At 42.8% G+C, this 27,797-nt stretch overlaps 1 protein-coding gene across 1 annotated transcript; it reads right to left on the bottom strand.

Annotated features, from left to right (window-relative positions):
- Positions 1–17,768: 17,768 nt before the first annotated feature.
- LOC124409230 (alpha-protein kinase 1-like) lies at positions 17,769–21,867 on the bottom strand. Its single transcript, XM_046886724.1, has one exon. It carries the CDS (start codon positions 21,543–21,545, stop codon positions 18,390–18,392), a length of 3,156 nt encoding a protein of 1,051 aa, XP_046742680.1. The 5' UTR covers positions 21,546–21,867; the 3' UTR covers positions 17,769–18,389.
- Between the last annotated feature and the right edge of the window lie 5,930 nt (positions 21,868–27,797).

Below are 27,797 nucleotides of genomic sequence, written 5' to 3'. Positions count from 1 at the left end.
ATTTTTTTTTTTTTTTGAGTCAAATATACGCGTTATTGTAACTCTTACTATTTCGAATCTTTCATCATCAGATTTGTAAATTTCTCCAGAGTTCATGTGAATTTAATTCGAAAAAAGTGCTTTCCACATATTCTTACCACGAGAGATGTGAAATCTACATAATTTTTCTTTCCATTCACGTTGGGCGATATACGTGCGTCAGGATGAAGAACCGAAGATATCGATGAAAAACTTTGAGGATATGGAAGGACGGAGCAAAGGTGCAAAGGAGCAAAGGACCGAGTCGGGTGGCGAGCCTCGAGGACCTCTTCGAGAGACTCGCGTTCGGCTCTGCCTCGTGCCCCATAATCCTCTGCGAGGATTCGCGATCAGACAAAACACACAGCGAAGCCTTCGAGGCACGCTCTCTGAATAGAACCCATGTGATGTTTCTAATGCGCAGCTTAGATTCACATCGGGTTCGCGTACAGCCGAATGTGTCAGCCGGCCGACGAGCTCGGCCTATTCGTGACGTTTCTTAAGTCTATAACGAAACGACCTTATGGTATTCTCTGCTTTCCTCTAAGTGATCGACGCCGTGACGCCTTTTCGGAATATCCGTTCTATATACACTGTTTACTCGGCTGCAATTCCAGCATCTTCAAACCCGTGTGAATCAATTTTTTATGAAATTAAGAGGCAATGCTAATTTGTGTACACAAAATCAAGGATCATTTTCTCCAATTTATTTAAGAAAAATCAATGAATATTTTTTAATTCTGTTTTAAAAAAAAACTTTTTTCTAATTATTTTAAAACAACATGGCGGTGGAGTGGCTGATGCAATGAAACGATGTTTTTCAAAGCGGGTGACCAGCTAGCGAAAATTTTTCGAAAATATTAATTTTCACAATAATGGTGTCAATTTGAAAGAAAAACCCGATTGCCAATCAACCCTATCAAACTTGCATCAACTATTCTTCAATAATATATTCCCCTGAAGTCCAACCCGAAAGTTTTCAATCTATTGGCAAATAATTTATGACTTTCAATTCCTTGAAAGGGAATAAAAATTGAGAAAATCGTGCATCCGGAGGCACGCTGCTGCACTTATATTAATGTCGTGGCGTATGCAATTGGATATAATTTATTCCTCCGAAAGTATTCGTGCGCCAACCGAACGAGGCTCGGTGTTATTTTGATAAATGTTCTCTCGCCCCTACCCTTACGGGTGACAAGCCTTTCTCATTCTCTCCCCTTCTCCCTCGAAATCACCGTTCGTCTCCAGTTTCGCCCATCGCCCTTCCCCTTTGCATGCTGACGTTACGAAATAACGCAAAACGCAGGGTGTACCACTGAAATTTGTCTAATCCGACGATCGTTTCCCATGAATATGCATCTGCGAGGCTAATGCGATTTGATTCACGAATGCAGGGGAACACCCCTGCCTAAAGGGAGAAACTCTTGACGGTGGAAAGTGTAACGAAGTTTGAACGAATATAGATTGATTTATCGGTGCTCTGTTAAACCGATCGTTTACCAAGTCGTCAATAATTACGTTATTCATTGGTGATAAATTATAGAGTCCATTCGTTTCTTAGTTTTCGGATAAAATGCCAAGTAGTAGATGATAATCCAATACTGTGATAAAAAAAAAAAAAAAAGGAAAGGATGCTGATTTCGTGAGAAAATTTACGTTTCATAGGAGAAATTTCCTAGCCAACGGAGCATTGCATTTGCAACTTTAGTCCAGGTTTTTTTCAATTCCTTTTAGACTCCAAAGCTTTTATATTGAATCTTATAAATCGATTGAAATAATCCGGGCTTAACGCTTGTACATTTATATGTGCGCGTAGACACGAACGCAAACATAATCTTCACGAGGTGCACGTAAAGCCGTTTTATGACCACTGAGCCCAAACTCTAGTGCTTAGAATCGTCATGGCAGGCAGCGATGGTCATAAAACAATTAAAATTTTGCCTGAGCAAACACAACCACCGCCGTAAGTTGCCGCTGGCTTCCCCGTTAAGGATAATCCGGAATTTCAAAGCCGAACAATTTGGAAAAATCGTAAAATCCTTCTCAAGGATATCGTAACGGTATACCTGCGTTTATTAATACATTATATACCTATATATACCTACCAGATACATACATATATACGTAGTTATCGAGACGTTCCCGAAGCCGATATTAATTATTGCAGAATGTCCGTCGGTAATTTTCAAAATTAAATGCCATTACATGTATACGAGCCCTTTGAAGCCACCGCCTCATTCCTTCATAGATACGCCTAGTTCTTCTTTAATCATAGTGTTTTCCGAGCCGACTCCTGCAGGCCGTCCTCTCGTGACTCTCCCAGCCTCCTCTCCGCACTCCTTCTATCTATTACACCCCGTATACCTATGTAGATATAAAAGAATTGTCCAAATACCCAGACTTCAGACAGAAATTACGCCAACGCAATCATTCCGATGAGTTAATGATGACAACGCCTCTTAGTTTCTGGTCACTCTGATTCGCCGTTCGATTTGGGTTCAATATCAGCACCCATGGTGAAAGAAGAGAGACGAGCGGCGTTGGCCCATTGAGGGAAACCGGAAGGCACCTGTTCACCGGCCACTTCCTGTATCGAGGGTAACCAGGTTAATCTGGACTGACCCCCACGTGCAAGTCGGTCCGTGTGCAACCTGCCCACAAAAAAGATTCCGGTCCGGCACGCGACCGCACCAGCGGCGCCGCACCGAGTGACAAAAAGGTCCTCCTCTCCTCTCCTCCTCGGGCCCGACCCGTACCCTGCACTGGGACTTACCCACCCGTTCACACACACGTCCGTAAAGCCGGTGGGTTTGAGGTTATACATTCGCTCGAGGAGGTGGCGAGAGGCGATCGTGATAGGTACTTTGGTACTTTGGTACCTACATCCTCGTTGTGCTGATGGAATTAACAGCGCTTGCCGAAAGCCGGTGCACGGCAATCAGCGGTTCATGAATGGCGAATCGCAAGTACCTATATACGGTTGTTCGAACCGTTCCTCGAGGTGAGGCCGTGTTTTGCGAAGCCCGGATTCAGGGTGTTTAGCCTAAAACCACATGTTGCAGGGTGATAATTTGACTATGCCTGTGTTTTCGTCAGTGTGTATGTGTGTGTGTGTGTGTGTGAGACTGAGGTGGGTAATAATCTCATTCCGATCCTAGGACGTTCACCCATTTTACGCAGCTTGACTCGCTGTTCTTTTTTTCTTGAAAGTTCGTACGAACTCTGAGTATTCGTACCTACGTCCTTGGAGAACACGAGGTTGGAGTTGGAAACATTTGAGGTGACGAAAAACTGAAACAAAAATCGATGTTTTGTAATTTTTATGCGACTTTGAAGCAATTGAATTTTCGTGATACTATACGATTATACATATTCTGTTTTCTTGTAATTTAACGAAATTCAGACAATCCTAATAAGACGTATGAAATATCGTTACTGCAATGTCGTAACGAACTTGATCCGCATCTGAGAACGATTCACGTCAGATCGCTGCTGCTGTTCTTCAAATTGACCCGAATTTATGTCATCCTGATCAAGTTTCGCATCGATTGTTCGATTTCGATTCCCATGACGTACCGGGACATCCAGGTATAACGAAACTACACCCACCTGCATGCAGGTTGAACGCGTACTGGCAGGCGCATAATGCATGTTGCACACGTGTGCCTGTATACTTGAATTCTTGAATTCTGGGATGTAGGTCGTTTTATTCAGAATCACGAGGATATCCTGTCCATAGACTCCGGGAACATACGCGTGAAACTCATGAATGAGAGCCAAAGCCCTCCTGGCCAAGGTAGGCAACGCACTTGCTTCGCCCGCCCGGGGCTCTGGAGACTCCCACTTCCGGTCTCCTTCAGGGTTTCACCGCTCCACCTATTGGCCCACCTACTTCGGACCACAACTGTCATTCTTCTCAGACCTGCTGCTAGGTGGCTGTGAAAAAAAAGAAAAAGAAAGTTTCTCGAGTAATTTCGCCGTTTTCATCTAAGAACAATTGGTGGAATTAAGTTTTTTTTCTCAATTCAACAAATTTGATTTAATACTCGTATGTATACAGTGAAGTTCCTTTTTACAATTATTTTCATTTCTGTTTTTCATCTCAACCAAATCTTGAGCTTTCATACTAAGTATATATATATATATGGTGTGAAGGAAACCATAATTTCTCCGTTAAATCGAGAAGCCTGGTTTAGATGGGAGCAGGTGTAGTCGGTACAAGTCGTAATTCATACTCTGTAGAGAAGCACGATTCCTACGAGAAACGTGCTTGAAAAATCAAAGGATATAGAACGGGATCGAAAGGCTGGGACATAAGTGGGTAATTTTTGGTAGGAGAAGAGCTGAGCGCAGAATCCGAGACCCCGGCAAAGTGACAGGCGTTTCCCCTCTTTTCTTTCCACGGGTTTCGCTTTTTTTCTCTCTCTTTTTTCTATCGCTTTTTTCGAAATTTGTGAAATCCAACTCTTGCCAGTCGCTCCCCCCTGTATGCTTATCCACGTTCCCACGAATCCTTTTGCTTTTACCGCTTTAAAAAAGTACGCGGCCTGCTCCCTCCGTGCACCCCTTTCCGAAAAGATTCGTTTCACCAAAACTGAGAAAACCATACGCACGTCTACGCCAGGACGGTTTTAGGTTTACACGACACACGTATTTCATATATATATATGTGTATACAGCTATTGTCAGCGGGTACAAAACTTATCATGGGGACGAAACTACACATATAACCAAGAATATATATGAGAGAAACGGAATGGATGGTGAACTGAAAATAGGGGAAAAGGATTTTCGGTCAAAATCTTGATGGACGTACGAAATGTGTATACAGCTACTCATACGTACGAAATGATGAGCTCTCGTATACCTCGAACAGATGTTTGCTGCCTTCGCGATTTTACGACTTACGCCCGACGTTCCGCTGTTGGAAAAGGAAAAATTGGGGGAAAAGAAGGTGGAAAAGGACAGCGAAGGATCCAACAACAATCCGACACACCAGTCTTCGGCTGAAATGAAAAATGAGTGGTACCTACGTTTATGTATGTGCTTATGGGAACCCCTGAACGCCGGAAAATTACTTGTCTTTTCTCGTTAATCTTGCAGTAAGGATCGTTGCTGTTAAATCGGCAGTTCATTTATTTTTCTCTCTCCAGTAAAATGCGTTATTTCGGTCACCATTGTTCATACGACACGCGCTTCCTGAGCTCATAAACTTTCACAGGAATCGTTTTGCAAGAAAAGATTCATTTCTGATGATCAATAAACTGAATGATCTAACGATCGATCAATTACAGCAAGTATACAGGGTATATTTAGAGTCTGTGTGGTTGTAGAAAAATTTACCGACGGAAAGAAAGGAGATACAGAGAGTCTCTAGGACACGCTGATCATACACACGTGTTTAATGGCCTCTTCGCTCCTCTACACACTCACGTAGAACTTGTAGAGTTAGGAACTGCCACCTTGTTTGCCCAAATATCTGGCTAGCAGCTGATTACAGGGATTTCCTGCCGCAAGAATCACAATACGCGCAGAACATCCTCGGGCCCCTTCGCACGGGATTATTCTTAGTGATAACTTTACTTCCTATCAGCTGAATTTATTTTTGTAGACTTGCAGATAATAATATATATTTGTTTGTTCGTTTTTATGTGTGTTTTATTTTTTTTTCTTTAATTTTAGTTTTTCTCCTACTTTCAAGAATATAAATTGAAAATATATTCATCAAGTCTTTTCAGGCATAATTAAGTACATCTATGCGGTAAGAAGCGAGAAAAAAATATTACTTGGTAAAATTATCACCATTTAAATGGGGGGCGAAAACTTCAAAGTTTGAAATAATAAAATGAAATATCAAATTCGTATATATGATGTGTTTTTTGTTACGTATTGCTTTAATAAGAGTTAATCTAACTTTGTTAAATGATAAATTTTTATTCGCCTTTTTCTCTCTTATTTTTGGAGAAACGAAGATAAACATAGGGCACTTTTTTACGGTTTATTTTTTATCGATCCCCACAACTTTAGGTAGACAAATTTTTGTGGATAAAGTTATTATTAAAGTGTTCGCAAAATTATTATCACCTTTCGATTCAGCGTCATCAAGTCACACTAAGATCAAGTTTCCTTGTGACTCGCACCTAAAAAGTACAACCTTTCAATTTTCTTCTTGATCCATTGTCCATTCGGCTCATACGCGTTTTCGTAAATGACGAGAGAAAATAGATTAGGAATTAGAAAATAGAAAAAAAATCATTCGCGCTACCAACCAAAGTGTTTTTTAGGGATCCAATTTGAAACACGCAGGTCGAGCGATTCTCTCAACGGGCGTTGACTTCGCCCCATTAAACTTCATCACCCTGTGGATAAAAATGCAAATCTCTACCCTGGGTATGACGCGGTGGTGACGGCGGCGGCACGCTCGAGGAAGAATCGATTAGGTGCTCGATGAGTTACAACCCCTGAATCCCACCCCCATCCCCCCCTCCATCCTCCAACAAAGGGAGAGAAATCACCCCATCATCAGGTTTATTTAATACAGCGGTGGCTCATGAAGACCGGCGTCGGATGCGGGGGTGGGTGGGGGTGAGTGGGTGGCGACGGGGGAAGCCGGCAACCTGTTGAGTCCGACAATATCGCGTTTTTACTAATGCCCCTCTCACCACAGCGGTGGCTGTGCGGCTGGAAGGAGGGAGGTGGGGGAGGGGACGACGCCGAGGGATGAGGGATGAAGAATGGGGGGGGGGGGGGTGGGGGACAGGGACGCCGGGGGAGGCTACATTTTTAGCGGATGGGTTAGCTCTCCTCCCCCTCACCCTCACCCTCACCCTCATCCTCCTCCGCCTTCGCGATGCGGCCTTTGAGCGGCTGACGAGCAGTTTTACCGCTTCGACGACAGAGAGAAAGAGAAAGAGAGAGAGAGAGAGACAGACAGCGGCACAGAGAAGAGAGAACGGAGATTTTCATGGATAATGAGTCGCGCTGCGGGGGCTATTTATTGGCTCAGGGTATCTGATTCGTTATTTTCTTCACTGACTACACTCTCAACACGACGTGTAAATTCTACTTTTTTATCCAGGTACTGGAACTCCAATTTATCACAATAACGAGTACAATTTTGTTAAATGAAAAATTGATAAATGTAACGCTGATCGCGTGCGCTGAGATGAAGAAAAAAATAAATATGAAAAAAAAAAATCAGCAAAAAAAAAACATTAAAAATAGGAAACCACCATATGAATAATGACAATTGATACACTCACTATAGAAAATCCTCATGTTCAGCAGAGTTAGGAATACTTTTATAATTTCCGGATATTTTTATTCGGCCAATTTTATTACGAAAATAATATTTTTAAAACAGCTCTGCAGACTGTAGAATTATAAAATTCAAATTGAGTCAGGTGGGTGGGTGAGAGCCGTTAAGGGCGGTGTTCTTGTTTCCCCCTTTTCTTTTTTGAATTTTATTGCCGGTAATTCCGGGTTTATTCTTTTTACGCTCTGGAAAATAATGCCGCCCGCAGCTCATCACCGTCGAAAGATGGTAATGGGGAGAGGGGGAGGCATTTAGCGGACGGTTTTGCACCCCCGCAAACAGTTTTAGCCTGCCTCTGGTAGGGGGAAGTGCAGGTAGGTTGGGCGGAGTGGAAGAGAGAAAGAAAGAGAGAGAGAGAGAGGTTCGGATTATTTAATTTCGACGGGCACCCGGTTGTTATGACGCTTGAAATCTCTGCTTATTCGTGTTCCCCAGCCCTCCTCGTCGTTCCCTCAACCCTCGACAACACGAAACTGGCGCGACAGATTAACTCTTTACGACACAAAAAGAAGAAGTGAAAAAAAAAGAATTTCACGGACTTGGTGTACAGATTGCTGATTTTTGATTGGTGGGCTTATCGCTTTTAGTGATTTTGACTCGATATTTGGACGTGAAAGAATTGCTATAGCTGTTCAAATAATTGATCAAATATTAAGGTAAAATGGGAATGTAAACGATTCAATACTTCCAAGCAAGTTCTACAATCGCTTGAAAACCGACCATCGTTTTATCGACCGATTGGCGATTTTTTTTTATAGGTAGTACGAAGTGCCTTTTGTTTTTTTTCTCGTAAGAATTGATCTGTAAAAAAAAAAACTTCTTTGTTTCTCCTTTTTTATCATTATGTGTAATTATCAAAGGTTTGATGCTTTTGAATCGAAATAGAATGATAAAAAATACGTACCACGTATACTTTTTATGTGGTTTTTTTTTTCAAATTTGACGCTACTTTTGCTTAAAAATTATAATCGAACGCTAATGATAACAACAATCTTTATAAAAAAAATTTATAAAGTTGAAAAGTATGAACATCAAAATCGTCAAAAAATTTATGCACTAGTATGATAATAATGATTATATGTATGATAGCAATGATTTTATAGATTTCTTTCTTTTCGTATCATAGATTAGAGTTTTACGGTGAGTCTCTTATCTTTACAATTTCTCCATTTTAATTTCTCCTTCAAATTCTCTTATTATCAGTTCGAACTGGTTTTGTAGGTACAGATACTATTCAAATAGATTAAAATAGTATAAATGCAAAAACGAAACACGAAAATTCTAAATTTTGACCAAAACAAAAGCAAAATCGTGTCATGTAATCTGTACAAGCAAAAATTGAAAGCAGATATAAATTCGGTACATTAAAACCTTCATATCTGCTTTTTTTTCTCCAAGGAAGAGGATTTCGTTGCGGACCTTATCAATCCTTATCTAGCCGAGGCCCCGCAGCAGCGTTTAATTATCGCGAAGTGCTCTCTTTCGCTCGGCTGGCCGTGCAAAAGGCGGATCGAATGCAAGATTGCCGGAGAGATCGACGGAGATGCACCGCTCCGTTTCCGTAGACAAACAAGCCTCGCATCGCGGAGGCGCGCATCTGCCGTTGCTGCCACGCCGTCGAAGCAGAGTTTGAGCTTCCCAGGCTCAAGATGCACCTGGTCCTCGACGATGACGACGACGGCGTCGAGATGAGAAGAGAAGAGACGAGAAGAGAAGAGAAGAGAAGCGAAGCGAAGCGAAGAGGGGTGGTGAGTTGAGGGGAGGGAATCCTGAGAAGAAGAGAGGAGAAGAGAGGAGAGAAGAGGAGAGGAAACGAGAGAGAAAGCAAGGAGAAAGAGAGCGGCTGCGCCACCTTCCTCCAAAGCACGGCACCGTGCACCTCAATAGTCCTTTTCAATTCTGAATGGTACCCTGCAGAGTACGAGAGATTTATCTGCCCGTCCGTGTCAACGCTTCCCCGCTGCCATGGATCCCCGAGGTACGGGTATACCGGGAATATCGGAATCACCGAATCACCGCGAATCTTTCAATATTTCGGTCTAATGATCTGCGGTTACAGTCCGGTGCGAATTGACGTAGGTACCGGAATAATGGCCTCGATCTTTTCTCCCGGCTTTGCGACAGCCACCGATGTCGATCTAAGACTTGACCGTTGGTCTCCGGTGGAAGTCACGGTCTAACAATAGCTAATGGAGAAGAGAAATTGCAGGTGTATGCGCCAATACTTGACTCGCTTGAAGCCTATTGTGATCGGCACACGATCCTAATCGAATACATTCTCGATCGTTCAATCGGTTAAGAAGTCATCGAGTGGCGAATAAATTTTTTAGTTTCTTTATACGCAGTCCCGGTTTTATTCCAATCTTGATAGAGTGATCGTTCGAATTTAGATTGCTTCTCTCAATAGTTTGTGTAATCGTTTCTATTCCGTAACTCGATGTAGTGTCAGATATTTAAAATGAGGTTGTGGGTAGAAATACGTCCAAGGTTATGGTTACTCAAACTTACAGCACATTGTGTGTGGATGATTTGATAACGATTTATAGAATATCTGAAAAACATTTCATGTGAAGGGAAAACTTGATACTTATTGCGTCGAGTACTTTTTCCCCACAAACGAACTTGCTACATCTTTGCAAAATTTACAGCCGAAGTTATCATTTTCTAAGCTCTTTCAATTATCGCCCGCAACGCTTAAGTTTGATAGGCAGGCCCTGCCTAGCACAAGCCATCTGTTGCCAGTCGCATCGTATGTGATACTCACATGCATATGTATATATGTATATGTATACAGCTGATATAGCGCAGCGCGCAGGCCTACTACTCCGCGAAATTAGGTGACATATGGCAAATGTGGATTTCGAAAGAGACCAAACTGATTGTGAGTCGAGAAATTTAATCACGAAGGTGCAAAGATGTTTGCTGATAAGGTCGTCGCGTGTTACTGTGATATACGTGTGCACTAGGGTAGACTCAGGGTCAAAAGTTATTTAAGGAATTAAATAAATAAAAAATAAGGAAAACTAAATTAAAATTTTTTTTTTTCTAAAAACCCCAACATGTACACCAAGTGTTAAAAAGCAAAGTTAAATATAAAAAAAGCTGTAATGGGTGATGAATAAACTCGTAAAAAAAATGAATCGTAGTTTTTTTCGTACAGAGTATGCATAACGCACATAATGGTAACCGTATTGAATTTGAATCCTCGATGGTATCGAGGCTTTGGTTATTATTAGGCGATGGGTAAATTAATTAGTTAATAAATCAGAAATGAGATAAGCATCGACTCGGATGCCTCGCCGTCTCATGCATTCCCCGAGCATCATTCAAAGACCAATTAACCAATACGTTCCATCGCTTATAGATCGAACGAGGCTGTATGACGGAAGAGGAAGGAAAAATCAGCTCTAATACAAACACGAAAACAATTCTTATAATCGAGATCGACTTCAATACCCCATTAAGGTACCCAATCGTTGCCTCACTCGAACTTTATAGACTTTTCTTACCTGTGATAACGAGACATCGCAGCTTGATGATTATCCTCGGAACAAAAACTGCAGTTAAACTGCAGAATGATCACGTCACACACTCTGGCACAATGATTTTGAAAATAATGGATCCAACCAACCTGCAATTAATTTTTTCTACTCAGATCATGCGTATCTATTTGGAAACATTAAAATTGAAAGACCATTTTAAACCGCGTTGATAATCCCTTTTAGACGTGGGTAATTACACGAAGTTGCGAAGTGTTTACGTGACTCACATGTGTATGTGCGATACGTCACACCCGGGTTACTTCTAAAGTTCAACCATCGACTGTGCAGCTAAATATAGTCGAGGACTCGTTGGACTTCTGATCGCGGTTTATCAACCACGACGTTAACGCTGCAAAGATTCCCGATCTACTGAATGAGCTGAACGACGTGGCGAATCGACCATACATGGAAGGGCGAATCATGTTTACTCACAACTAGATTTGAATACAAGACACTCTCGGTTGGTACGTCAAGTCACTTATACTATATCAAACAGCACCAACATTTATACTATAACAGCTCTAGGTTTGGTATTTTCATTCTAATCCCGGCGTTAATTTGAATTCTTATTTGTTGATCGAGGCGTTTTATGTCCGGAGAGATACGTGATTGGAATCGATAGGGATGACGCGGTGCTGCTGATGGTGCGTGAGAATATTACCGGGGTGAGTAGCGAAGGAGAGAAAGATTATCCGCGTGCCCACCTATAAAGGTGTAGATAAAAGATGAGGAAAGAAACGGGTCGACTCCTCCCGGCTCTCCGGGGATAATAAACTCGGAGTAACTCCAGGGCGAGGAAATAACTCAAGAAATAACACGAAACTCAATCTCTTCGGCGTACCGGCGTGCCTCTCCTCAACTTCCCGAGGACTCGTAACTTTCTATTACGCGACCTGCCTCACTTCTGTCGACGCCGCGTGAGTTACGAACTGAACTCTCTTCCTCCTGGCCCGAAGGTAAGAAAACAAACGTCCTCTTCGCTCCAATTGATCCTTCAACGATGATCCGAATTATTGATGAGTAGCTAAACGACGACGAACGCCCGAATGAATTTACACCGATATTTCAAACCTCGACACGCCCGGTCACCATGGCTCACCACCATCAAGCCTTTGTACCTCCTGGTGGATTTTTCACGGCGTAGAAATCGGCGATGCACCGCCTCTGCAGCCCCGGAGTCTTCACACTTTAAAAGGTAGCGGAGATAAAGGGGAACGGAAAGAACCCGCATTGTCACGAGAGCTCGCAGCTACCTCGAGGCGAGGATGCAACTCATTACAACAGCTGTGTCTGCAGTGTGAGAAACTCTTGCAGGCTCTACGGACGCATTAATGCCCGGAATCAACGCCTCTCCCGAATCCCTGGGGGTCCCTGGATCTCGAGGAATCGTAATGACGGTTATGGGATCTAGATACAGCGTCGCTGATGATCGGGGACAAATTTTTCACCAAGCACCCGGTATCGGTAATTTTTTTCTTTTTTTTTTTTTCTTTTTCAAATCTTATTTCACACCAAGACAGATTACGTGTATCGTTAAAATTATCAGCTCCAGTTGACAACGAAAAAATTTCGAAAATCGAAGCAAACATAGATTGAATTGTAACGAAAGAATGCTTTTTTTAAGATCGTTTGAGCCATCGAATATATAAACAAGTGTTTCGACTGTAATAAAGTTCTGACAAGTCGATCATCGATTTAATTTTCATTGTCATTTCAAGATTCATTTGGTTTGTTAAAAAAATTCAACGCAAAAACGTTGGAATTTTGTATACAAAATTTCAAGTCACGCTGTTTTTAGACCAAAGCGTCCATATTGGTAAAAAAAAAAAACTCTCTAAATCGATAGAAGGTAAGTGAGTCGTTATTTTCCCGATTTCTCAAAGTTAACAACTTGTACTCGACTCCTGCAGCGTTGGTGTTTGGACTTGGGTACATATGTAGACGTGTGTACAACAAGATGTAGTTTCGGGTTGTTTAATGATATGGCTAACTTACTTCGGCTTCTCAAACTCTATCTCTCTGTCTTCTCTGTCACCGTCTCTCGCGCAAGTTGTGTAGCCTTGAAGAGAGATGAGGGGGGAGGGGAGCGGGGGAGTCGAGAGTCGAGAAGAAGGAAAAGGGCGCGGGAGAGACGGCAGAGATGGAAGAATGGGGTCCAACATATGGTCCGCGCCAAAGACTCTGGGTGTAAAGACGCGAAGGCAGCTTTCGTCCGGCGTCTTCGACTGCACTCGCTTTGCTCAGCTAATCTTGTAATTTATCACAGGATATGATTTTCATGGTAAAAACAACCCACGAATCGTTTCCTTCGTCGTTTTGGCGCGTCATGACTTCGCGATTCGTTCTCATGGTCCATGGATGCGTCCTCTCAGCTTCAAGAACCATTTTGATCTATTGATGTGTCACGCGACGAGTGAATCGTGACGCAGATCAGATTTGCGCAATTTTTGTAAACTAGCAACGTTTAGGAAGTCGATACTATGTGCATGGGTGGCGGAGAAAATGATAGAGTTACTACTTATATCGATATTCATTATTTATTAATTAGCTATTATTCTGAAAACGTATGAACATTTGTACATGGATTTTGTATCATGAGGTACTTTTGTAACGGCATTGTCAAGATATTATTCATAAATTTCATAATTCCAAGAATTTTACTGAGTTTTATTTCCATTCATTATCCAACGCATCTTCGTCACGTTTGATAAATTCATTTAATTATTTTTATACTTGCTTCACGTTTAAAAATGTTTTGAGATCGACGAACACTCGAAAAATTTCAAATCACATGTGTTCCAAATATAAAGAACGCATGCTCTCTGTTATAAATATTTACGTTTTCGTATGTCAATTGCAGAACGACATTGTTTAACAAAAATATCGGCTATTATTCAATAGTAATTTGTTCACGTCTTTGCAAATACTGATCGTGAATTTGTCTCTGATTGATAAACTTGCTGGTTTGCATGTATTGCGATAATTAATTTATAAAGATTCGTTCAAAGTTTCTTTCACATTCACGAGGATGGAACAACAAACCGTATAGGATATTAATGAAAGTTATGAAAATTCCGACAATGCTTTTATCAATAACAATTAATTCATTGTTCTCGACTGAATCTCTTATATAATTTAGGATCATATAGAAGCTGATGTGCGCAGCTCGTTGATTTGTATATCATATTTGTATTATTTCTTATTCTTCGTCTTAATATTGATATTTATGTATTACTTACTATTTCATATATACCCAAAACATTCGTTCACAACGAATAAAAAACATAAAAATTTAGCTAAAAGACGTACAGTATAGAGTAGACTACACCTAACATCATTTTTCGTTTAATCATATTTACTTTTAGTTATCATAAACAGATCGTTCAATATTGCTTCGTCATCAGGTAAATTTTATACTTAAACCTAATTCTTTGAGATATCGTGAGACATGCCTTGTCGACTTGGTGAAGCTCATTACGTGTAGATATTATTTTTCCTTTTGTTTCCGAGTTCAATTTCTTACACATTTTGTTGCCAAGCATTAATTGTACAATTCGCTTGCACATTTTGTTCGTGATTCTTAACTCCCTCTCTTCACATCGATCTTCTACATCGCAACACTGTGCCGCCTACAAGGTAAGAAAATTTTCTTATTAGCTTTTCTTCGTTTGCATGTATCCTTTCGTTCTTCTCATTTACTAGATCTGAACTGTTTTTCTAACCGTGTTACAAAATTCTTGACAATCGTTATTACTTTACACATACCAACAGCGATTTAAACTCTTGGAGGTTATTAATGATATTAAATATAGGTACTTGAACATTTCATCAAGATATGGTATTCTCATGTTGGTTGCCTAATTGTACCGGTAAGCGGAAAATGATAAACTAATGAAAATTAACAAACGTACAAGGAGAAAAACAAATTATAGAAAAAATGATAAATTTACTTTAACGTAAAGGTAAACAGGACGAGGTATGGGTTGCAAGATGGTAGCGGAGTAAAGGGGGAAAAAACGCTAATTGAATAACGTAAGGTGTATGAAATAAAATATATTTATAAAAACATAATTAAACACGTATAAAATAATACAGGTCGTAATATTATATTCTATCTCGATAGTTTTCTACCGGCCGTATACAGGAACAGAAACCACATTATTATTATTATTATTATTATTATCATTATTATTATTAAGATTATTATTACTATAATTATAATAATATTATTATCATTATCATTATTATGGTAATTATTATAATTATTACCACTAGAATTACAAAAATTTCAAGTTCCGCTACTAGAATGTTTCGAGGTTGTTTTGAATCATTTTCTCACATTTAATATTATGGCACCACTAGAAACGAGTATAGAAACGAAGAAAAAAATAAGAGAATAAAAGACCGGTAACGACGAGATCGTAACGTGATGCGTACATGTATATATGTATTTCAATATAACATAGTCAGTAAGAGTGGTTAAAACAACCGCAATGACATTTCTCAACTCGATAATTTTCGTGGGAACTTTGCATTTAATAAACTATATATATATAGTGATATGAGATTCCTGAAGAAAAAATGGCCACCGTTCCTACACGCTAAAATGCCCGCACGATAAGATAAAACATTAAGAAAGAGGTGAAATGGAAAAAACAAGAGAGAAAAAAAAAATTAAAAAACAAAACAAACTAGGTAATAATAAACAAAAGGAATAAAAAAATTGTTTGGCACAACCAATCATTGTTTGGTACTGTATTCTTTCGAATTAGGTATATTTATTTCTATAATATATATATATTTATTCATTCATAATAATAATAATAATATGTATATCGTCGTACAAGTAAATATTTGTAAATACGTATATTTCTCAAACGAATGCCCAAGATTTCTTGTTACACAATATGTATATCATAATGTATATTCGAAGATTGCTTTGCAAAAATGCCCAGATTTTTTTTTTTTTTTTTCTTGTCATGATATCTCTACTGATATGAGTACAATATGTATTTATTTGCTTCTTATCCTTTAAACTGAGTACAGTAATACTGCTTGATATGTCTAACGTATGCTGGCTATTTGTATATTTAATTTATATGTCTATTACGCTTATTACAGGTTACTGGCGGACGATCCCAAGGAACTGATTCTGTCAAGATTTGATTCTTTTACAAAATGAATTTATTAATTATTCTCGTTTGTCTTTTTTTTCTCTTTCCGTTTCTTACTCTCCGTTTTCTTCAATCTGAAGATTGGCATGCCAAGACATTTTACATATTACATATATTGCGGCAAGTGCATTTCTAACAATAAATTCCTGGAAATGATATCGAAAAGACGAAATTTGACGAAAATCATCAAATTTATACGAAGATAAAGATAAGAAGACAGTTTCAGCGTATGAAGAAATTGGATTTATGTGTACTATATTTATTCTGTCCGCCTCGTAAGGTATTCTGTATTTTACAGTTATTGCATTGGTTTTACTTCTCAGTTATTTATTTATTTATTTAGTTAATTATTCATTTATTTACTTATTATTCTTTCCTTCGTTTTCTTGTTACATTCTTTTAAAATTATTTCTCTTCTTTTTTTTTTTTGTCATTTAATTCCTGAACTCTGAGGTAGTCTGTTCTGAGATTTTATACGTTACAAATGGCGAGTGCTAATTCGTTATCATTTAATATAACTAAAAAAATATTTACAACAACATGGTAGACCTCGTCCCAATTAAATGAGTATAGGCAATGAGAAACAATTTCTTTTTTTCCTATCAATCACAACGTGTAAATGAGTTACGCAAAAATTGGAACAAACGCGAAGTGCAAACACAACAACGAACAAAGCAATGAGACACAACTAACTCGTATATAACCACAACACTTTTCAATACTTCAACTTATTCAATATTCATAAAAAATTATTAACTAATATTCAACAAAATAACTATAAATTTCGTTTTGGCGAGGTCAGCGGTTACCTACATTGCGTGTCAAATACTCCAACACTTTTCTTTAAAGATATTCGAGTTCGCCAATCTCTTCCCCGACTCACGGTGTTCAAGTTGACAAAGTATACTTTCTGCATTTGATCTAAAACAGATCGACGGATGCCGAGGGGACGCAGAGGTGATACAGATAATCCTCCAGAGACTGACGAGCGCAAAGATCGTTGGCCAAGGAAGAAGCGCAAGATTCGTAATAACTTAGGCTATCTTAGGTTTAGAAAAGGAACCAGTGTGAAAACGACCTGCTCTTTGATTACAATTTATCATTATCTCGATTGAAATTCGTGGAATATGGCGCGGGACAATGTTCGAAGGAGGTTGCTTGAAATTTTGCCGAAGAGAAACGAAATTCAAATACGTGATAATAGTGTGTGTGTCTGTGTGTGTTTTTTATAATCAATTTTGTTCTTTCAACTTTCTAACGATTTATCTAACGAAAATTAAACGATACACGTGGTTTGTGATGAAAAAGCATTCGTTTTCACATTGGATGAAATATTTTTAATATGCTTTGTATAGATTAGTTATTTACTATAAAATACGAGTATTAAGAATTAAGGTTTTCATCAATTTATAATTAGTTAATTAATATTAAATCAATAATAATTACAATAATATGCCTATACATTTAACGTATTTTGTACAATTGATAAGCTTCAAGGTTTGATATCGTTTCAACATTAATTATTACCGCGCTTTCATTTCATATTTAAGATTTACAATCATTTCATTTAAGTTATCGTGACTGGTTCCACCATTAGTCCGAGCCGTCGCGGTCAACAAAGCCGAGCAAAAATCATCGGTCAGTTTTGTGTACCGCGATTGGCGTCAGTGAGACTTGCAAAAATAAAAAAAAAAAAAAAAAAAAAAAAAAACAGTTAAACCCGAATGATGCCAATGGAAAATTGCAGACTTACGTTGTATTTGCATTCCAGTCTAACAATAAAGCTACTTCATTCTTCTGCCTATTTCGTTTCGTTATTTTTCCCTTCAACCAATTGAAAGTCGTGCAGATAAGGATACGCGCAAAACACCGGTCCCAGTGACGGCAACGTTCGATTAACGTAATTCCATTTGAAGAGCGGTTTTGAAATACGCAGCAATTATTTTATGAAATAATAAATGTCGTTGAGCAAAATCAATATATGTAGTCCGAGAACCGTTATCGCCACGTTTCAGCAACTATTTCATGCGGCTCGCAAACTGCCCACATACGTCTATTCTTATTCTCTATTTTGTATATTCATTTATTTAGACTCAATTATTGTTTATTTAATTTTTTTTTTCTCAATCTCCACAAAAATTTCAACCTACACCTCCTAGTTCCGGCTCTCCTTTGGTACGTTTGCAAGAGTTTTGAGAATCTTGACTCGTGGCGGCAACGCGCTCTCAGCTGGCTCGCAGCCAGGATAACAATTTCGGGCAATTGCGAAGGAATAATAAATACAGGGGGAGGGGAGTCAGGGGTGAAGGAAGATCGAACAGCGCCCGTCGGGTCCTTGCGTTACGCGTTCAAACGCTGAGCACCGTGTTGATTGTGTTGACCGTGATGATTGTTCTTCTTTTTGTGAGTCTCCAAGTGTTTCATCATGTGATCCTTCCTTATGAACCCCTTGCCGCAGGTGTCGCAGGCGTAGGGTTTCTCACCCGTGTGAAGGCACATGTGCCGCCTGAGATCGGTCTTGTGATTGAACTGTTTCGGGCATATCTCGCACTTGTAGGGCTTGTCACCGGCGTGCTTCTGTAAGTGTTCGGCGTGCAGGTACTCGAGGGGAAATCTCTTGCCACACTGGTTGCATTTGAACGGTTTGTCACCCGAATGAAAGCTTTTGTTGTGCTGTGTCAAGTAACAGGCCTTGTTGAAGACCTTGTCGCACTCGATGCACTTGTGAAACCCGTCTTGCGAGATGTAGTGCGAACCGGTATTCGTGCTCGTCACTTGATGCTCCTTGGTTATCAGTGGGGACTTTTTTTCATCCGTAACCTCGTCCTTGACCATTATCGGACTCGCTTCCCTCTTACCTTGAGGCAGATTGTTGTTGGCCTCCACGGTCTTCGGTTGACGCTGCTGTTGCTGTTGCTGTTGCTGCGGCTGCTGCTGTTGCTGCTGCTGCTGCTGATGGCGAGGATCGAACTGCGTGATGACAAGGGGATCGGGTTCTTGGACGACTTCCATGGCGGTCAGGGACTCGTACCTGGGTGGCGAGTTTCTGTAGGGATCGTAGTTTGATCCTGGGGAATCGAAGGATCTGTCTTGAGGAAGGCTTTCCTCCGGACTTAGCCCCCCCACGTTAACGGCCTGCGGTTGGTTCTGGCCTATAAAAAACCCGGTGATACCGAACTGGGTAAAGCTCGGCAGGGGCCTCTGGTGATTGCTGAAGGTCCCAAAACCGGGTAGCATCTCATGGCTTTGCTGCTGCTGCTGCTGCTGCTGCTGTTGGTGTTGCTGCTGCTGCTGTTGCTGGGCTCTGGGGTCGTTACCAATAGTAGTTAGTTGGCTGGTGATAGACTCCAGTAGACCCGGGATGCTGGTAGTAGTTGTAACGTGGGGGGGCAAGGCGTTTGGGTACGGCTGATGAGGCATCGAAGTACCCCCCATCGGCGGCGAACTCATTGGCGCCCCCATTATTGGAGATGGTGAAGTCATGTGCGGATGGGAGGCCATTGGCGAAGGTGAATTCAGGTGCGGGTGGACCCCCATGGGCGACATGGGTGAATTCATGGGGTGGTGGGCCCCCATTTGCGATGGCGAACCCATTTGGTGCTGGTGGTGGTGCTGCTGGTGCTGGTGGTGGGGGTGGTGGTGGCCCGCCATTGGCGATGGTACCGGGGAATTGAGGGGTACCATTGTGGATGGGATGTGGATTGTTGTAGGCGGTTGCTGCTGGATGGTTGCCGAAGATTCGCTGCTGTTGGAATTGCTGCTGGTGTAGAGGGTGGGCGTGTGGAGCAGGCCCCTCGCCGCCTCGCCCGAGGGACCTGCCATCAAGTTTGGGGGACTCCCCGAAGAAGATAGTTCCGGCGACCTAGGCGGCCCCCTTCCCGATCCCATTACCGGGTCTCTGCCGGGATGATGATGGGCGCTGATCGGCATGTTCGCTGGGTCGGGCTGCCCGCTCTGCTTAACCGCGTTCTTGTGCAGCGTCGTGTTGTAGTGACGCTTCAGGTGGCCCGAGCTGGTGAACCACTTGTTGCACGCCGTGCAATTGTAAGTCTTTGGTCTGCGCGCCTCGTTGCTCTTCCACGACTGATTTGTTACCGGCGGTGGTTTAGGGGGCTGCTGTAGAATGCCGGATAGCTGATGGGTCGGCATCTGTTGCGTGCTGGTTATTATCGGCGATCCCGGATGCCTCGGCGATTCTACCGCCATGTGCTGCGCCCTCAGGAACTGGCTTTGGTCAGGTATCGGTGACACGTTGTCCATCGGTCCCATTGGCGGCATCGGCGATACACCAGGATGGTACTCGTGAGGCTGTGCGGAAGGCCATCCTAACATAGAACTCACCGAGTGCGGTCCACCTCTCCCCGAATGCTGCATCGCCTGTTGCTGTTGCTGTTGTTGTTGTTGCTGCTGCTGCTGCTGTTGGTGCAGCTGCATCTGCATTTCTTGTTGCTGTTGTTGATGCAGTCTCATCAGTTCCTCCTCATAGCGATGCGTCTGCACCTTGTGCGAGTCGAGATCGAGGATCTCGGCTTGCTCTTCAGGCTCCTGTTTCACCTCCTGTTTTATCACACGCCCGTTGTTATAGTCGTAGCCAGCCGGTTGTTGCTGTTGCTGTTGCTGCTGCGTATTCGCAGCCTGAGGCGGTGACGCGTGCAATTGCTGTTGCTGCTGTTGCTGCTGTTGTTGTTGCTGCTGCTGCTGCTGACCCTGCTGCGACGGACTATTACCGATCTGCTGATATTGCGGCTGACCGGGATAACCGCCGGGAGATGTCGGGTGATTGGCACGAACGTGCTCACCCAGCAGGCTTGCATTTTCGAAAACAGCGCCGCACTTGTCGCACTGCAAGGGGCTCCTGGGGCTCGTGGAGCTCACGGAGTTGGCCCTTTCCGGAGGATAATGCTGGGGATGCTGGTAGGGATGATACCTGTAGCCGGTTTGCGTATCAGGTTCGTGACTGGGCGAGTACTCGTGGGGAATGATGTAAGCGGGTTCGTTTTGCATGAAGTAGCTCGTCTCGTGGAACATCGGCGTTTGGTAGTGGCTGAAGGACTGGGAGGTCGGCGGCTGCTGTTGCTGTTGCTGTTGCTGCTGTTGCTGCTGCTGTTGCTGCTGTTGCTGCTGTTGCTGCTGCTGCTGCTGCTGTGGCTGGATGCCGGACGGTGGTCCATTTTGCTGCGCCGGCGACGGTCCCTCGGACGGCGGCCTCGAGGAAGGCTCGCTGGAATCGGCCGGCGCTGTGATGCTTTCTCGCTTCACTGTCACGTGGCTGTTGTGATTCCCAGCCTTGCTGTTGTTGTTGTTGCTCTCTTCCTGCTGCGCCTGGCTGGCCCACTGGCTGAGCAAATTCTCCTGGTGATAACGCACGTGGACCTCCAAGCTCTTGTCACTCTCAAAATAGAGGCCACAGTCCTTGCAGTGGTGCTCAGCGCTCGCGCTGCTACCCACGTACTGTTGCTGCTGCTGTTGCTGATCGACACTTGCCATTTCACTCATAATTGTCTACCTCTCTCTCTCGACTTTCGTCTGTGTCGTCTATCTGTAGACGGAGACGAGGACGACGCGGCGACTTTGACGCGGATCAACACGTGTCAGTATTAATCACCTGCTTGTTTATTTAGCCGTAGACAACACTCGACGTCGTCATGTACATGCTTACGAATAAGCGAGTCCGTAATGCAACGTTCAATTTTCGATAAACTCGACGTTCACATCGTTTATCGTTTATATTATTATTAACTTTCGTTATTGTGCGTAACAAGAATACTGCGAAATTTTTATTTCCACGTAAGATTTTTTATTACGATAATTTTTATATGCCTTTTAGCGTCGAAAATCATTTGAACTCCACAAATTCGATAAGCCGCTATTACGTCGGCGTCTGGTATGGGTTTTTTTTTTTTTTTTTAAATTTTTTTTCTTTCTCTCGCTTAGTATGCGTGGATAAACGCGTAGAACTAAAAGCAAACTAAAAATGTACAACGTGTTCTACATTTATCATATGATCCACGACATGACAAACATCTCGGCCATTGTCCAAAGTACGCTGGGCGGGAATGTTCTTTCACCTGACATTTTCGAACCGAGATTCAAACGATCAGTGAAAATTGGCTGTGTCGATAACCGTACCAAGGTACAAGAAACAACGAGAGAGAGAGAGAGCGAGAGAGAGTCAGAGTGAAGAAAAAAACACAAATAAATAATTTACAAGACTAAAGTATAATGAAATAAAAATAAAACGTTCGCGAAAGTGAAAACAATCACGCGCGAAACGATAATAATGAATACTAATGATAAATAAAAAATAAAAAATAAAAAACGAGCTCGACGATCGTTTGATTTACATGTTAGCCGATTCCGTGGCTCAATACCACCGAATTATCTTCCGGGCGAACTGTCTTCAGGTCACAATCTATCACTGGACACTTTGCCGCGCACTGAACGACGCCGCATCTCCGGTGCGGAACTTTTTTTTTCAAAATATATTGTTTTTAATGTCTCTTTTTACACATCTTTACACGCATGTGTACAGTTCACAGTTTCCAAACGGTCGAACAACCACCAACAACCAGCATGGGCACCCGTGATGTGCCGATGTATACGAGCGTGTATAAATATATTATATCCATTTACACATATTTACGTATTTATCACGTACCGAGTACAGAGAGCACGCAATACACGCGTCGAGCGACCGCGCCGAAACAAGACTGTATTTAAGGACGACGTGGGCGACGAAGGCGGGAGGGTGGGGGCGGAGTGGTCGGCGAAGCGGGGGTGACGGGGAACGGGGAGGGGGGGCGGAGATGGGGGGAGGTGGGAGGTGAAGGTGGAGGTGGCAGCGTCACTGGCGGAGAGTAAGAACAAGAAGGGAACACAAGGAACGGGGGAAAGAAGAGAAGGAAAGGAGAGAAAACGAAAAAGGAAGGAAATTCCTTTGCTCGTTGATAAATAACGTGGAGAGCTCGCGTGCGAGAGGAACGGAGAAACAGGCAGAGAGACAGGGAAGAGAGAGAAAGAGAGAGAGAGAGAGAGAGAGAAGATATATCGTGTGGGCACGACGACTACGACGACACACTGTTGTGACCCGCGTCGGGCGAACGCCGGTACAATTCTGTCGGTTGGAATTCAGGAGATTCGAGTCCTCGGCTCGCGCCAAGGCGCCGTAACCCCTACTCCCTACGCGTCCCGAGCAACCGGCTGCTCGAGGTAGCCAACCAAATTTGAGATGTTGAGCGTTCCTTCCCCCCACCCCTGCCATCCTCCTTGCCCTTCCTTTCTCTCTCGCTCGCTCTCCTCCCAGGCAACCTCGCACGCAGAGAGCGCGGCAAGTCCTGCAGGACGCTACTCTTCCCCTCTCGCTCTCGCACCTCCCCCTCCTCCTCCGCCGCCTCCTCCTTCTCTTCCTTCTCACCGCGCGGCTCTTCCAAGCGTCTCCTTCCCCTACCCCCCCCCCCCCGCCATCGCTCCTCTTGGCCAAGCCGGCCCTCCTGGACGAAGCACGAGACTCAACGCACCGCGCCGCCTTACACCGCCGAAAAACCAAGCTAACCCAACCTGAGCTAACCTCACCTCACCTCACCTCAGCAGAGCTCAGCTCGGCTCGGCTCAGCTCGCCCATTGCCCATCGTCCTCAGCGCGCGGAACGACTCGTGAGATCTGGACCTGCGCATGGTGCGCGGCATGGAAGAGGGAATAAGAGGGAGCGAGATAGATAAGGCGGAATCCGTGCTCGTTCTAGCGGAATTTCACGATAGCTCGACGTCGGGTGGCCTTACCAATCTTATGATTTTCATCCCTGTCGAACCGACGAGGTGTCGCGCGGACTTCTCATGCTTTTAAAACAGGCAACGCGGCGCGTTATTCGAACGCAGTTCGCGGCAGTTTGCCACTGGTCTGTTTACTTCGTTCGCCACAATTTCCTCGTTATCGTGATACCGCGGTAATTACCCCACCGTCAGCGTCTTGAGGCATTTGAATTAGACGCAATTTGGCCCCTTGATGCATATTCTCAGACCGTCACGCATACAGCTATAAAAGACATAATCTGATGTGGTGAGATGGCGCCTTAACGGCGCGCTCTAATTTTTATATTTGTTAACCTAACCTTGTTTTAGCTGAATTTTTCGGCTTTTTCACTCAAAAAATCTCATTGAAATCCACGCGTATAGATCATTTTGGCACGAGCGACGAGAGAGGATTTTATTGTCGCATAGTTGACCTTCGGAAAATGTCCTCAGCGATCGGGGACCGTCGTCAGGGATAAGCTCAGGCATAGCAAGCGGAATAAAGGAACAAGGTCATGAATTATTTTTTGGCGAAATCCTAGGCTGATCTGAAATTACCTGATTTCGCTGGCAATAGACGTAAGTTTTCGAGCTCCGGGAGACCACTAACTTTTTATTAGCGTGGCACGTTGGAGAAGGGATGCGGAGGCGGGGAGGGTTGGAAAAGGTTCGACACACGGAGATGCGGCGTTCAAGTGTTTCTTGTATACGTATACGTATAGTATTACACCTATCGCGTAAAAGGTGAGAAAAATTGCGCGCGGGCGAAGGAATGAGGTGGGTGAGGAGGAAGGGGCGGCGGGGGGAGGAGGGTGAGGGTGAATAGTGGCATGAGAAAAAAATCTGCGCACGCGGGAAAAACTGAATGTATTATCATAAGCAAAGCTAGGTCCTTAGAAAACCCCTGTAGCATTTGCCTGCTTAACCTCACCGCGGAGCGCAGCGATTCGCGAATAAAAAATATGTGGGTAACCTTGCATTTTTTTTCCTCTTCACTTATTTTCTTCTCTCTTTTATTCTCCCCTTCTTCTCTCCCGCCTCTTCTTCACCCGCTCTCGCCTGCAGGCCAGACAACGAGCCGATGGCACGCACGGTGCCTTGCCTTATATACCTCAAGCCTCACACCCTGCATCTACCTTATACACCTCCCGTTTCGTCTCCTCGTGTGCACTTTGCATACAGAGTGCGTCACCCCCATGAATATGTTTATTATATTGCACCGTAGCCGCCTAATAAAATCCGACGATGAGTGGAGGTGATGGGGTGATGAAAAACCGGCAAATATCGCTTATGCGCCCACCTTTGGACGACGGATATGTCTGCGATACACCGTGCACTCTTCGCGCTTGATTGCGAGTATCGTCTACTAATATGACGCGTAAACGAGGACGTCACACGCGGGCTCTCAGGGCGGTCCAAGGTGCAGAGGACGAGGCTGTGTTTTCCTCGCAGCAACCTGTGTTACGGCACAATGCACTTCACGAGGGAAAAATTTGATGAATCGAGTGTGCAACTCGTCGCAAATTCATTTTTCACCAAATAGGAATATGTGTGGATTGTTATATATACCTTGCGATATGGTTGGCCATAGAATTTTTCCACAATTTTTCAAGTGTCTTTGAAAATTAGAATTTGAAAAGTTACAAAAGTACCAAATTCTGATTTTTTTCGTGACGAAAGTTAAAGTAAAGAAATCAAACTTTGACGAAACATCAAAGTTTCTAATGGTCCGGAAGCCGATGCTCGGAGTTCCGAAAGGGCAAAACGCCGAAAAGGCGGAACTCCGACAAATCAAAGTTCCGAAAGTGCGAAAACGAGGAAATTCGGAAATATGAAACATAGAAATTCAGAATGATCGAGTATTTGCAGTTCTATGAATTTGGCTTGGTGAAATTTCACCGCTTTGATCTTTCTTCGTTTTAAATTTTCGATATACTTACGTACGTAAGCCTGGTCTTTTTGATTTTCGGTTTTTCTCATATTTGCTCTATCCTAACCCGAAATTTCGGAACTTTGAGAAGTTTGATTTCTGCACTTCAAGTTTCCCTAGCGAATAATTCTTTCGTAGATATAACACGTTTAAATCAATGACCGCCTTCGGAACTTTTCAAATTTGGAACCTCAACCCCCACCCCAGTTACTACTATAACAGAACTACGATTCATTACAAAATAGAAATCAAGCTTGCCGAAGGAGCGACTGGATCCCAATAAAGGATGTAGGTAATTGGAGTTGAGGATTCCAGCTGATATAAGCTGCGCGTTACGGAAGTCAATCGCTGTTTGGCCTGTGCAGCGGAGGGCTGCTGGGAAATGATCGCGTCGTTGCGCGTATGGAGTTGGATATAATGGAACGGTGAGTATCGGTGTGATCGGATGATAAATAAACTGGCGCAGTAAAGCTTGTAATGCGGCGATTCGTACGCAAAAAGTGGCCATAACCTTCCAGCACCGGGGCTCCGCAGGGTTAGGTTGGGCTGGTCGGCTGGCCTGGGCCGCGCTAGTTTGCCCGCGAGTTTTACCGTCATGTTTATAGCATTGCGCTTTCCTTTTAGATTCAATAAAAGCATCGATTGAATATTTGATTCAATTTCCCGACGCCGCTGCGCATAACGTACGACAAACCGCACTCGTAGGTTTCACCGGTGGAAAGGAAAGAAACTTGTAGCCTTTGGCCCAAAATCTCTTTACGTCCTATGGCGTACCCCTTGGGTTCCTGATTTCCCTCTACCTGCGCAGGTGAATAGTACACTGCGATATTTTTGGCGGACTTTAATTTCACTCGAAGATTTTTGGTCCATGTGTTCTTTGACTCTCGAAAATTTGACTATGATAAATACATAATTAAAGATCTCTGAAGAAATATTTAAAAGTCACTCAAGATGGGTACAGAGGTGTTTGGTAATTCTCCATCGACCGACCGACAAGGTTTGAAATTTACATTCGTTTGTAAGTTGAATAGAAATTTTTCAAAATTAATAATGCGAATAATTATTCTGAAATAGCCGAGTTATTTCGCAGAGTGGATGAATCTATAATTTTTTAGACGAACGATATATAGGGTAATACAGGTGTAGATATATTTTACCGAATAGTCAGAAGTTACGCAGGTGGGGTTGGCGCGATAAAAAGTTATAAAAAATGAAATAAATAAAATTACACGTCCAAAGCCTGCAGCAATTGTTTTTTTATTTTCCGACTTTTCCCGCTTCTTCCCATTCTATAAGCGGTTATGCCGTGGATATGAGCGCATTACGTTTACGGTTGGGTATTACAAAGAGTATAAGGCCACGAAAGAGGGCACGCGGTTGCGCAATTTGAATAATATTTTGTCAGGGAGTAAAGCCTGAGAAATCAGAGGGACCTGGATAACAGAGGATTAAAGATCGGGTTGAGAGGGTAGCAGCGTCGAGTTCCGCACTGCTGCTCCACTGCTCAAGTGCTCATCCATACAGATTCGCAAAAATGTTAACCTAGAATTACCACGTTGCCTTTGATAAACGAATTCGACCAAAGAATAAAAAAAAATTTATGAAGATAAATGGCGCAAGATTTTGCCACTACCCTCGAAACCTATAAAGGTCTGACAAAATCATTCTCTTCACTTTCAGTTATACCTAACAATAAGGCTACTTCGTGTACGTGGTGGAATTTCTTTTCTATCCGACAGCCTGCACGAAAATCAAGTAACATATGTCGCACATAAATGGCTTGTGCAAGGTAACAAGGACAATAGAATTCGGCGAGGCCTGGGCTTAATTGGAATTTTGGCTACACTGGTCCCATGTCGTATCGACACCTGCGCAGGTATGATGGTGCACAATAATAACCGTTCGCATTTTACGGATTACGGATTACGGAAATACGGCCTGATTCGCAGGTGCAATAACTCAGAGGGGTAAGTATAAGGTTATAGGTATAAATGTTGCGAATCGTGGACTCTTTCCGTATCATTCTGGGCC

The sequence above is a fragment of the Diprion similis genome, chromosome 8 (assembly GCF_021155765.1).
Source record: "Diprion similis isolate iyDipSimi1 chromosome 8, iyDipSimi1.1, whole genome shotgun sequence".
NCBI classification, from domain to species: domain Eukaryota; kingdom Metazoa; phylum Arthropoda; class Insecta; order Hymenoptera; family Diprionidae; genus Diprion; species Diprion similis.
Note: the sequence above shows the minus strand (reverse complement) of the source record. Positions and strands in the feature narration are given on the sequence as shown.